Source organism: Falco rusticolus, chromosome 6 (assembly GCF_015220075.1).
Source record: "Falco rusticolus isolate bFalRus1 chromosome 6, bFalRus1.pri, whole genome shotgun sequence".
Taxonomy (NCBI): Eukaryota; Metazoa; Chordata; class Aves; order Falconiformes; family Falconidae; genus Falco; species Falco rusticolus.
The window spans coordinates 42,674,904-42,688,317 of record NC_051192.1 but is presented as its reverse complement, the minus strand read 5'-3'; the positions used below and the strand labels follow the sequence as shown (position 1 = coordinate 42,688,317).

At 38.9% G+C, this 13,414-nt stretch overlaps 1 protein-coding gene across 10 annotated transcripts in view; it reads left to right on the top strand.

Annotated features, from left to right (window-relative positions):
- ARID1B (AT-rich interaction domain 1B) overlaps positions 1-13,414 on the top strand; it is a 335,724-nt gene that overhangs the window by 29,111 nt on the left and 293,199 nt on the right. For all 10 annotated transcript variants that reach the window (XM_037392407.1, XM_037392406.1, XM_037392403.1 and 7 more), the window contains exon 2: positions 4,017-4,211. In XM_037392407.1, the coding sequence (XP_037248304.1) occupies positions 4,017-4,211 (195 nt within the window). The remainder of the gene's footprint in view (positions 1-4,016; positions 4,212-13,414) is intronic.

Below are 13,414 nucleotides of genomic sequence, written 5' to 3'. Positions count from 1 at the left end.
CTAGAATCACCTCTCTGGTGAAGAGATGGTGATTTTTTTTTTTAAATTATTTTTACAGATGGGAAACTGAGGCATTGTCGTAGGAAGCTTGAGTGGCCTGTTTATGATAGCTGTAGGTTAAATATTCTGAAACATACAGCTTCTGAAAACCTTTTCAAAACACATCTCTCACCAAATTGAAAAGTAGTTGCAGATGTAGATACGCAGCATTTCCTGCAATTTAAATCCCATGATTTCAAGTTAGGAAATGAGGGATGCATTAAACTGGCAAATTTTGAAAATTTTTTGTTTTAGTGAAAAACTGTGGCAGAGGCAGGGCTGGACTCCAGTTCTGCCTGAGCAGCATGCCAGCTACCTCAATGGTAAGACCATCTTCTGCTTCATTCGCTACCATATGGTACGTGAAGCATTTGGTCCTGTCGCGCACAACAGCCCCTGCACTGTGCTGCCGTTGAGTTGTCCTGGAGCAGGCCCACCCGCTGCCTGTGAGGACAGAAGTGTGATGGTGTGTTTAAAGACTGATACAGTTATATCTGTGAAGGAGAGGTGCTTAATGTTGCAAGGGCAAACCTAGTTCCAAAGCTTGTAACTTCTGCAGTGCTAATGTCTCTTAAACTGGTGGAAGAGCTAGCTGTTTGGTTTTGCTTTGCCTTGCAGTAGTGTGTTGACAGCCACTGAGTCACTGATCGGTGTCTTCACCTTTAGCCGCACCGTACAGGGGGTTGGGATCTAATCTGAAGGGAGTCGGAAATAGCAGTGGTGAGTTGCCACCCTCTACATGGACTGGCCAGCGTATGGGATGAGATGTGTTTCCTCACTGGCTCTGTCTTCTCCACCCCTAAAGGTGATCAGAGGACTCTGCTGTTAGTTCTTTCCCCAAGACCTTGGAGGGAGGAGGGAATAGGCAGCACTGACAGCTAAGGTGGCTCTCCCTGGGTTGTCCCAGTGGTGTGCCTGGGGGTGTTTACCACTCGCTTGTATTCAGTAACTTCAGCCCTTGATCATGGTGCCTGACTTGCCGTGCCCATGGTAGATTCTGAGTATGCCCAGGTCCCTTGTTACCCAGACCCAGTGACCAGTGTTATGTGGGTCACCCACAGGCCCTGGTGACTGGAGTTACAGCAATGTCACGGGTTCTTTATCCCTCCACCTTTCTGAAGTGGAGGGATGTCACCTGAGGGAAAGAGGAGCAGCTCACCTGGAGAGGACAAGGAAAAGTGAAGGGACAGCAGGCTGGTGAGAAACAGGGAAGGAAGGATGAAGTGGCAGTGTGGCTCACAGGGCTAATGTGCACACAAAAAAACCTCCACTGCTTTTGGAGGTCACTAGTCCAGAGGACAAGAGACTCTTTGGCTTGTATCCACGTCACCTCCTGACCTTGTTTCCTCTTCTTCCCTTCAACTCTTCCTGCCTCACTTCTGTCTCTGCTGCTTTTTTTAACCCATTGTCCCTCTTTCTGTGTGCAGCGGATTCGAAGCTGTCTCTGTACACCTTGTAACTCCTCTGATGAAGTGTCACTGTGCCGCTCTTGTGCTCCCGTTTCTTCCTCCCGTGTTCCACACGGTCTGGTGACATTCAGGTGCTGTGTCTCGACAGGGGTGCACACCTCACCTTTCCCAAACGCCCAATGTCACCCTGGCAAATTAAAATTCTGTGCCCCAAAGCAGGGTATTCAAGAGGTATTTTTAAGTGTTTTATGTAAGAACATAAACGATGTATTTTTCTGTGACCTCATTCTAAGACATAGCTGAATTGTTTCTGCTGAATTTTCCAGAGAATTTCAGCCTCAGGCATACATATGGCCTGGAAAATTTCAGCCTAAATGCTTGAAGTTTGGCAAAGTTTATATGCACCTGAAAGTAGTCCTAATAATGGAAAGTGTCAGATTGTTTTAGCTGTGTAGCTATCTGCATTGTTTATATTTAAGTATTGGATGTGGAACAGAAAATACTACGCTCAAAATAATTACAATTGAATCTGAGTAAATGTTGTTATTGGAGTTGAGATGTGGAAATAATACCCTGAAACAGAAGACAGTGGCAATGAACAGTGCTGTTGGGCTTCATGAGTATCTCATGAAGGATACTCAAGACTTGCCTTGAACAAGAATTTATATTTGAGGAGTATGGCAGGTGGTGCACAGAATGAACATTAAAACACAGAAGTAAACATAGGAAAAGTATCTTGGTCTCTATGAGGAAATTCAAGTTCTCCCCAGGGACTCTGTAAGAAGGAATCTCTAGTTCATCTGCCAAACTTTTGTCTCTGTGTTGTTTTTAGTTAAGTGTGATGAGAATGCGTGATGGCCTTAATAAAAAAAAAAAAAAAAAAAAAAAAAAAGTGGTGTTATGGGTCAGGTGGCCTGAAGTGGTTGGGGAACCATTGATTTTAAAAAGTATGAAATATAAATAGTAAATTACCCAGGGACATTTAGTGGTGAAAAAAATAGAATCTTCTAAGCTGGCCGCAGAGCGGCCAAATAATGAAGGAAAAATTACTGAGTAATACTCACCCAAAATTAGAAATGAATGTGCAATTCGCTATGGTGGCAAAAAAGGACAGTTCTCTTCTGAAGTGAATGGAGGTGTCATGTGAGGAGGAGGTTATCATTTCCACCTCGTCAGGTGTAGCGTGCCCACGTCTGGAATACTTTATTTGGCTTGGGTGACAGCCCTGGCAAATGGGTATTGGTAAGGGTGGGGAGAGCCACTGAAGAAAGGGAGATTTTGAGTTTTTTAGCAGGAAGGAAAGAGTAAAAAGTGACTGACTTTGGAGAGAACATATTTTGTGTGTATGGGGGAAAAAAACCCCACAGTACGTTAGTAGTACAAGCAGCAATAATGAGAAGAAACAGGAATGGGAGGGGGAAAATGTAATTTATTGTCATAACAACTATTCCATCAGAATGTAGTAGTCAGAAAGGACTCGCAGAAGCCGTGTTATGTAGTGGGCTTTACCATGAAACTGGTCAACAGTACACTGTAGGAAAACATTACAAAAAGTGCTGCGGAAAGGAATCCTGCTCCTGGTGGGCTGGCTGGCTGAATTAATAGTTCTTTTTTTTTTCTTGGGAAGAGGAGGGGGGAGTGGGGGATATGTCTCATGAAGATAAGATTGTGATAGGCTTTTTAAAAGCTTTTTCTCCCCCCTTTCTTCTGTGAATATAACTGACTCTCAGGAATTAAAAAATGGATGTCATATTAACAATACAGTGCTGTGCTTGACAAAGTACGGTATTTTTTCTGGTTCAGTTAGTCCTCAGTAATAAAACATGAGAGTAATACCACACAATGGTTGACACCTGTCCTGAAACTGTTACAGTGCTTGGTAAGTGCTGCCAGAAAGTCTAAAAATAAAACTTCCCTCCCTTGCCTCCCCTCCCCCTCCATCAGCAATCGCAGTTTGGGTTTTCTGAGGTCTATTAAGGAGGCAGATAAACTTTCATGTAAAGTGTGGGTTATGACTTGCCTTTTGATCTGGAAACTTATTAGTGCACACGATAGCAATATGAAAGCGCTGAAATACTGCGTTCTGTATGCATTGCTTTTCTTGGAAACTTTCTTTTCTTTTCACTTTCCCTTTTTTTCAAAGTAGATATTTTCTCAAGGTTAAACAGCTTGTCCGCTACTTGTGTCTTTCCTGACAGACATGATTTTGTTTATGTTTAGACATTAAAGTCAGTGATGCTAATCCTTTACAACAGTATACTTAATTATGTTTTAAGCTGGAATTTATTGTGCAGTTTTTCTGCTTTTTCTGTAGGTAAGAGATGACCTTAAGTTTGATGTAAAATATTTTTTTTTCCTAAATGCAGTGAAAGTCCCAAACTTGCCATTTAAAACCTCATCTAATTAATATGAGAACCAGAGTATGGTACTGTGACTGTTTGTCAAGTCAATATGTGATGGGTAAAGCACTGAGAAAACACACGTATAGTTTGCCTGCGGTAAGCGTGACTATCCTGACCGTTTTCTTTCCATACCTTAAAGCATTTCTTGGTTTGTATTTAACAACAGGGCAGTCCAATGGATCCCATGGTCATGAAGAGACCTCAGTTGTACGGCATGGGCAATAACCCTCACTCTCAGACGCAGCAGAGCAGCCCCTACCCTGGGCAGTCCTACGGCCCCCCCGGGCCCCAGCGCTATCCCGTGGGAATGCAGGGCCGAGCCCCGGCAGCCATGGCAGGAATGCAGTATCCACAGCAACAGGTTTGTGGAAGATTTTTCTGTGTTGCTTTGGTTTCTCTCCTCTCCTCCTTTTCCCTTCTGACGCTGCGGTAATACACTGGGTGGAAGAAAAAAAAAAATCAGAAATAAGTATTTCTTGTGCAGAAGGAGGGTCAAGGACTGCTTTATAGGACTGTAAATATATTATGTTGACAGTGTGAATGTTTTCTGAAACCCTATGCAGTCAGGAAGGAGTTTAGTTTGTTGCTGATATCTTTTTGGAGAGAGAAGTATGTTAAATGCCATCGGTTTTCTTCCCCCCCCCCAGCTGACATCATTTAGCCTTGTATATTTTTTGGTGGCTGTTTTAGTTTTGTTTTTTAAAATTCTCTCTGGCTTAGATACTTTTAAATGTAAGATGAAAACCTAAAGTTGACCTCAGTGCAGAAAAACTGGGGTTATCCAGTGCAAACAAAAGTGTTACGTATTTGTATCAGCTGTTTGCTATTGTGATTTTTGTGGGGGCTGGTTTTTGTTGGTGGGGGTTTTTTTTTCCCTCCTTTTGGTAGGAGCCTGTAGCTTTTCCATTTTTTCCCCTTTACGAGCTCCTTAAAGTAAGGATATTTTATTTTTTGTTAGATCAGAGGACATAGAAATGTTCAGAATCTCCTTTCATCTATGTGGATTTCACTGTTGATAGTGGCCTCTTCTGCCTTTTTCCTGCGCTTTTAAAGAAGGTCAATTCCAGTGTTCATACTATATACTAAGGAAGATACAGTCATATTCTAGAGGGAAGGGATAAACCAAGGTTATCGAGAAGTTACATTTTACTAATTTTATTTTTAAATTAGACATGTGAGTGTAGGCAGTGGAAGCTCTGTACTTTGTTGTGAGCACAACAGAGTAGCAGCTTGATCATTAATGGGAAAGAACATTTGTTTGGTCCAACTGACAAAACATATTAGCTTTTTTAATGTCATTTATTGTAGAATATAGAAAAGAAAAAGAAAATTTTGGATTCCCTGACAGATAGGTGCCTGGCTAATTCTTGTTATTACCCATCCACCAGGACAGGATTTTAATCAGGCAGATAAATAACAGTTTCAAATATAGTAGTTGGGTGAATAGTACCATTAGCAACCGTCTTCATTTTTATTCTTTCCTGTTGTTAAACGGATACTTGTAAGGAAGAGATTTTTTTTTAGTTTAGAAATGTTAAGCAATATATTTGGCTGCTAGATTTAGACAGCAAAGCATTTTGTCAGTCATAAAAGGAGGAGAAATTGTGAAAAGGAGGCTTTATTTTGCTCTGTGTGGCTGTAGCCAAAATGAATTTATTAAAACATATTTTTAATTTTAAAATGAATTATTCTGTGTTATGTGGAGATGAGTGTTGAATTTTCACTTCATTTGCTAATTGCTTGATAATTGTAAATTACCCGTCAGCAGGCAGTGACCTGGCACAGTGATTGGCTGCTGGCCCTATCCGTCTTCTTGCAGCATTAATATAATTGGCTGAACAGCAGCGCGGTTCTGAGCACTAATGCTCTTTGGGGAAAAAGTGAGAGGATAATTATGACATTGGATTTTTATTGAACGGACATCACCACCTAGGCATGATTTTGTTTTGGACAGCCTCCAAAGCTTCGTGTGTTTGGTTTGTGAACCTCTAATGATCTGAATCCAGTTCTTTTCATATTGCTCATATATTACCACCTTTCTACAAAGGATTAAAATGCAGGAATGCAGGTTTGTAAATTGAATTGCCAACTTACCAGCTGAGTGGTAAGTTGTCTTTGGCACAGGATGCCACAGTTTGATTCCTGGCTGGATTTTTACTCCTGTGACATGAATATTAAATAAGGAGAACCTAGCTATGCCGTTAAAATTGTCTGTGTAGCATGTACCTACTTCTAGATAGAATATATTTATACATAAAAAATCCAAATAACATTGCCAAAAATTTCAGAAGACTAATCTCAGCACTTTCTGGAAACTGGAATCGCTTACAGTGTCACATTGAATTTATCAAATCCACGAGGCACTTCCGAAAACTTGATCAGTTAAAAAATACTGGGCCTTAAACATATAACGGCGCTCAGATGTAAGTATTGTGCAGAGAGAGCATTGGGTGGGTGGATTATGAGGGTGGAACTGCCACACTGTAGGAATGGTGGGAAACATCAATGGGAGAGGTTGTTCTTATTTTAAGTTATACTGTGCTGTTGCCCAAAGATAGCCGAGGGTGTCAGTTCCGTTTCCGTGGATGAAACGAGAAGGCTTTCTGTTTGACTGTGAAGATTTTTGAATTTTGAAGAAGACCTTGAAATGTTAAGTCTGGCTCTTTGTCAGCAAGTGTTGTGGCTTGAGGTTAGAACCACGGGACTTGACAAATTTTAACTTGCAGGTTCTACTGCAGGATGCTGCAAATGAAGAAATAGAGATGAAAAACAACACCCTAAAGATCCAACTAAAATTCATGGAAGTGGTAGAAATGAAGATAATTGCCTAGATGTAGGTAGCTGGTCTATGTCATACTGCAGCAGAGAATAGTGTGTTCCAGCCTGCAGCCCAGAGGTGGAAGAGATCGCTCACGGGAAGGGAGGCCTCTGGCGTACGCAGTGAGAGATTAAAGAGGATGAAAAAGATGAAATGTTGTCAGGTGCAGTCATTCTACCTATCTGCAGCATGGGTGTTGGGCATAGCCTGCTAACCTGTTGAAAAAGAGGTCTGTGTAATGCTGCAGACATTTCTTACAACTGCTGTTTGGTCTTGGTGTGCTTGATACCAAGCAGGAAGGTGTGAGTAAACTCCTGAGTTTTCTTAATGTTCTGTGTGGAAATTGCAGGATGTTGAAGAGAATGTGGAAAGCATGGGATATGTTCTGTAACATGGCTGCAAAAGATGCTGTGAAGAGAGAAACCAGATCTCCTTTGGGCTTGGAACTCATCTCTAATGAGTTATCAATGATGAGCCCCAGAACAAAACAGTAAACCTTATATAAGGGACAACATTTGAAATGCAGGCAATCTTCTTGCATTACTTGCTAATACAACTAAAGATAAGGGGGTTAAGAGATATACGTAGGCATGTAGGAAGGAGAGGTAAAACTAGTGAAGCATTAGCTGGGTAACCTGGGGTTTTCTCTTTTCTTCTCCAGTGCTTGACAACGGAGATCCACATCTATCCTGTAAAGATGGGTGGTAGCTTGTTTTACAAAATGCTAAGCAATTTGAAGAATGCTGCAGCATTTTGTCAAATTTTAAGGGCATGTCCAGTTAATTCGGTGTGAGTCAAGTATATAAAGCATTTGGACTGATTTCGGTAAGATTGTCTTAATGGATTAGATCAAAAATCAAATAATTCTGCACCTATATAAAAGGGGGTGAAGTATAAGAAAGGAAGGTGTTAGGAAAACAGTCACATACTTAATTTGTAGGATTGTTGACTTGACAGTTTATGTCTCTTTTTTTCAGTAGGCATAAATATGTACAGTGAATGAATTACTTAAAAGAGATTTTTATGTTATTAGGAGACTTTTGCGTTTTTGTCACTTTCCGATCATCTTCTGGGGGGAATGAGGAAGGAGGCAAGGGAAAGCTGGGAGCAAGCTGACCTGTGCCTGTGTTGTCAGTTTTTGACATGATTGAATCACAGATTGCAACAAGGCCAGTGTTTGCATCCCAAGGTTTTAAAATGCTGGTCTTGCATGTAAATCTTAATACAGCTATCTCATAATCTCATGTACTCTCTCTCCTGGTTTGCATGGGATGAAGGTAATTTTAGGTTTATTAGCACTCCTAACCTAGGGCTTCAGGGAGATCACATTATGTATGTAAAAACAGAAAGCAGAAAAACATACTTTCAGGTCTCTTAGCTATTTTTTGGAATTAGAAAGAGGTGATTACAAAATTGAAAATCCTGATATGTAGGGATACTTAGCACCTGCAAACTTCAGGCTTGATTTTGCAATACATTTCACTGTAGTGTGGGTAACAAGATCTGATTGTAAAGACAGTAGTTTCCTTTTTATTTAACTTCTTTTTCTCCCCCCACTCCTTTTGGACCTCAGTCAAGCAAGCCGTGATGCCCTAATCAGTTTCTGGCTTTGGTTCAATTGCCCTGCCAAAGTGTTTCGGTGCTTTAGTGCAGTGTGCTGTAGGAAAGCTTTCTGATGCTTTTGTAAAAACATTTTTGCTAAAACTAGAGATTCAGAGTACCTACTAAAATAAGGGGGGTTTCTGCCATTGTCTGATGGCGTTGCTCTTTTGTGTTAATAGCATGTAATACTTTATTTTGTGCTGAATTTCATTAAGCTTAAAAATCAGCTCCTTAAAATAACCACGTATATGTTTTGGAAGTTTTCAGCAAAGTCTGAAGGCTTGGATTTATGAATATGTTTGAAAGAACTGAATGGTGTGATGTGCCTGTTTAATCAGATGATTATTGCCTAATTGATTTTTTTAGGATGCATTAAAAATCCTTGTGTACTTGATGGACTGGAACAACAACTTATTGTGTAAATAGGCTCATATTGCTATAATGCATAGTAAATTCTTTATGAAAGATAGTTACGTGGATACGTACAATAGCCATTCCTAATAGCTGTTTAAAATGGGGTATTTCAGTACTTTCTTGTTTCGATACTGATCATGCATTGTCTTAGTGCCTTGAGCCTGCTTGCAGTAAGTAAGTTGCGATGCTTGAGCCTTGGTCTATTCTGTCTCAAATTTTTGCTATAGAAATACTGTAAGATGAAAGGGTGCTAATTACTTGTCCCTTTAACATTTGTTATATTCTTGATTTGAAGAATTAAAAAATAAATGTGGTCAGTGTCCTTATAGTTATAAGAGTGCAACTGTAAATAGTCAGAGAAACATTTTTTCCTTTTTTTTTTTTTAAAAAAAAACGGTTAAGGAAAATAAGCTGCTGGTTTGTGGTTTGAGTTTTTTGTTGGTTTTTTTTTTTTAAGTCTTATGTGGCAGGTTTCAACTTGGAGTAACTTTTTTTAAAGGGCTAGAGAAATTGTAAAACCTCTGGGAATGTGCAGCAAGGATTTATTGTAATGGAAACTGCAAGTCAACCAGAACTATAGCAGCACCAATGTGATTACCTCATTTAGGAAAAGGGTTTACACTGCTCGTATTGGGTAATGTCCGGGATTGGAAATGTCTAATTTACGCCAAGGAAATCAGTTGGCTGTTGGCTTGGCAGGTAGAGTTTTAAAGCTAGTAAACACAAATGTGTTTACTACTGGTTGGCTGATTGTGTGTGTGTTGCTTTCTGAAACAATTTTAATTCTAAAGGATTGAAATATACCAAGAAAGAGAAGCTTACTGTCATGTTTTGCTCTGAACCATTAAGTTAAAATGTGGTGCATGCATACAGCAAATACTAGTCAAGTGATAGTTTGTTGTCTTCTCTGTGTATAATTGCCCATACCAGCTAGAGAATATTGAATGGATTACGGTTTTTTGTGCTCCTAAGCAGCTTTTAGCACAGTTGGTGTTAGTATTGGTTAAGGGAGCAGACACAGAAAATAAGTAGCATTTTCATTTCTTAGCCTATTTATTTTGCAAGAACAGAGAATGAATCAATGTGATTGAATCTCAAAAACAACCAGCAGAGGACAAAACACTGAGATGTGTTGCTTTTTCTTAAAGATTGATAGATGCATTTCATACACACACATAAAAAGGGACTGTGAAGCTTTGATCAGTGTGTGCTTCAGAAGTACGTTTTTTCAGGGTTGGTTTTTTTTTTTATTTCCCTTGGAAATTTTTTCGTGTGTTTTATTTTGGGGTTTTGTTTGTTTGTTTTGTTTATTCTGTTTTGCTTTTTTTTCCCCTAGGCATTTATTTGGAGCTCTCACTAGCAGATTATGTGCCGCTTTAGTAATTCCTGGAAAGCAGAAGGGTTGAAGCTGTTAAACATTAATCTTTTCCCAACTTCCTTTTCTATTTGAAACTTGTAAATACTTGAAATTAAAGTAATCATCAGTAAAATGTTGTTTGAATGATGTATCTGCCATCCTGTTGAGCTGCTAGAAACTTCCAGTTAAAAATAAATAAATTTAAAAAAGTAAACAAAATAAGTAGATGAAATACTTCCTGAAGAGTGTAAAGTTTGAATCCTTACTTTTATGAATCAGAAAAGGGATGAGAAGTCACAGCTATTTGTCTTCCTTGCAAGGTCATCTTTAAGAATGGATCTTTTGATGGTCAAGTGTTAATAATTGCAAAGAAAAGTTGTTGCTCTTTGTCATGTAAAGAAATGGGATTTTTAAATTTCAGATTTAGGAAAATGCTAAATACTGTGCTTGTGCAGATCTAGGAAAATGTTTAGCGTGGTTCTTTCTTTTGGGTATACTAAGCCTCATTGACTAAATTGAAAAAAAGGCTGCTACTTCAGTTCATGGCAGGATAAGGCTTTATGTTGTATTGTCTTCTTTAGAATTATCCCTTCTATTGAGTGTAATTCACTCTCTGTAGAGGGAGGTGAGCACAGATTACACATAATCATGGAATCAAATTTGACATAAGTTTGGGTTCTTTATGGTAGTTTAGCTCTTAATCTTAATGCTGGTCATCTGAGATTGTTTACTGAAGAAAATCCCTAAAGTGCGGAATTGCATTATTATGGTAAATAGAAACATTTCAGTAGCTTCTATCATTTCTTTGAAACTGGAGAAAATGTAGGTTGAAAAGGAAAAAGAACTGTTCTTTCAGCGGGTGAGAAAAAGCTTGGAAAAGAGAAGGTTGACATTTTTATCTGATCAATTACTATGTACTGATGTTCAGTAAATGCTAATTTTTACATCCATCCTGGAGTAAATGTCAGTCTACATTTGTATAGAAGGTGCGTAAGAATCATCAACTTACCATGCCAAATAAAACGTACTTTTGTTACTAAATGGTTCTACTTCAGTTGGAATAGTTAATGGCTGTAATGACATTTGTTGTTGTGCTTGGAAGTGGGGGCATGAGAGAGAAAAACATGCAAGCCCTGTGTGTTGATGTTCTGTAAAAGGTTGCTGTTAATGAAGCAGCAGCTATTTTGTTGTTGAGAACTTGGTTTGCTAGCAGTATTAGCTGTCAGTCTGCGCTGGAGTTAGGCAGGAAGTAGATTTTGGTGATCAGAAGTGGGGAACAGAGGGCTGTTTGCTGCTTCACTAGGAAGATACAAAATCATTTACTTACGAACAGCTCATTTTACATGGCAGCAGGAGACTTGAGTTTATTTACATTTGAAGTAAAATAAGCATCTTGCCTTAAGAAAAGGCTGCTGCATTACTCTGTTTAACAGCTGCCATATAATGACTGTGCCAAGAGGGTTTTAAAGTGTAGGTAAGGAATAATTAACTGTTACTCCTAATATTGTAGTCATAGTAGTTTCCTGTTAATAATATTAATCAAAGAGTTATTGACACTCAAACCTGCTGTAACGACATTCAGACCCATCATGAGCACTCGTGTTAAGATTTTTGTATCCATACTTTCTGTAATGTCCCCTGGGGGTAACTCAGCTTTTTTTTTTTTTTTTAGTCTTGGTATAGTTTCTCAGAAGATGCTATCAATTGTCCGTAAATTTGAACTTACTCAGAGGAAGCAAGGGAGTCAGTAGAGTTTGCTTTTTTAAAAAGAGGGAGTGTTTTTCCCATAGCTGAAAATACGGCAGAAGATGATAAGGTGAAACCTGCCTGAAGTCAGTGGGAAGTTTGCTGTGACTTCACTGGAGCTACCATTTCACTTGGGGTCATGTTGTTGGAGTTAGATGACTTGTCTTCAGTTGATAGTGTAGGCAGAATCAGCCTTCTAAGTCAATTGGCGAGAAATTCAGAATGAGGCGGTTGGGTACCTTTCACTTTGGTGACCCGGGAATGGTCAGGTAGCTTGCTTAGAACAGTAGACCTCTCGAGAAATAACCTGGTGTTTCAGTAGCTCAAGATTAGGCTCCTGTTGCTTACAGAAGCATTTTTTTTTTAACTAAGATTTTTGTTAGATTTAGTTTCAGAAAAACCTAAGTAAAAATTAGTTTTACAGTAGCGAAGTGAGTACTGCAAAAAAATAATAAAAAAAAATTTCCACACTTTTTATCAGTTTTAAATAACATGGGTCCCAGGCAGTATAATCAAAACTTGCTCAGTGACCTGCTTCAGTTTTGTATGTTTTATCACCTAAAACATTAAGACTTTTGTGGGAGTAGATTAGTTATAAAATCTTTTTAAAAAAATCTTAAATATGTTTAAGACTGTTGAAATTCTCTGTAGGTAATTTTTTTGAAAAGTCATGTTTGTTTATGTATTGCATTGCTCCTTCTAACTGTACTAACTGGGCACATATAAATATCCTAATGTAAATACTTTAAGCTTTTGGTGTTTTGTTTTTCAAGAGCGATGAAAGATTTAAGAACTTAAGGAATAACTTAGAGCTACAGCTCATTTAAATTTTGTAGGCTTTTATTCTGCTGCTGCCTTGGGTGACCCCGTTTTTGGGTGCTTCTCTGGTACTTGTGCTTCTTATTCATTGCTTTGCCTAAAATAGAACAAAAGTGTTAAATGCTTGCATCCTTGCTGATAAGTATTTGATCTCTGAATCTTATAATGTCTTTTGGGGGTGGGGAAGAGGAGCAAGGAGAAAATCAGTGTCTGTTTTATTTCTTTGTATGCTCCATCCTTTTCCTTCTCTTCTGAACACTGTTTCTTAGTAATGCTTTTTGCATTTGTGTGTTAAGAACAAGACACATAACAGATAATAAAGAATTTAGTGACTGAACAATATTAGAAAGCATATTTGAATCTTATATTGAAATACACCTTTTGGAAAGTGAGTGAATTTGACTTTGGTATATGTGTCAAAGGGACAAATTACACTTGCTATTAATTTGTTTCATGGAACAGTGATGAAGATATTTCTGCCTATTTCTTGGCAAACTGTAACATAACTTGTCTTTTGAGACAAGTCCAATCAAAATAAACAAGGTTTATATAGCCACTTAGGGAAGATGATGTTTTCATTATGGAAGTAACATTACTTATCTGGAGTCTATGTACCTAAGTGTGTTTTACAGGCCATGTTGACAGATAGTGTTTTACAGGACAGGTTAGCAAAACGGCTTTGTTCTTTTCACAGGATTGTCTCTCTCTGAGCTGTTACGCTGTGTGTGTGGGTAAAACAAACACGTAAGAGTCGGTGCCCAGGGCAGGTTGAGCCTGTGCATGGCAGAAGCAAGCGAGGCTGCTCGGC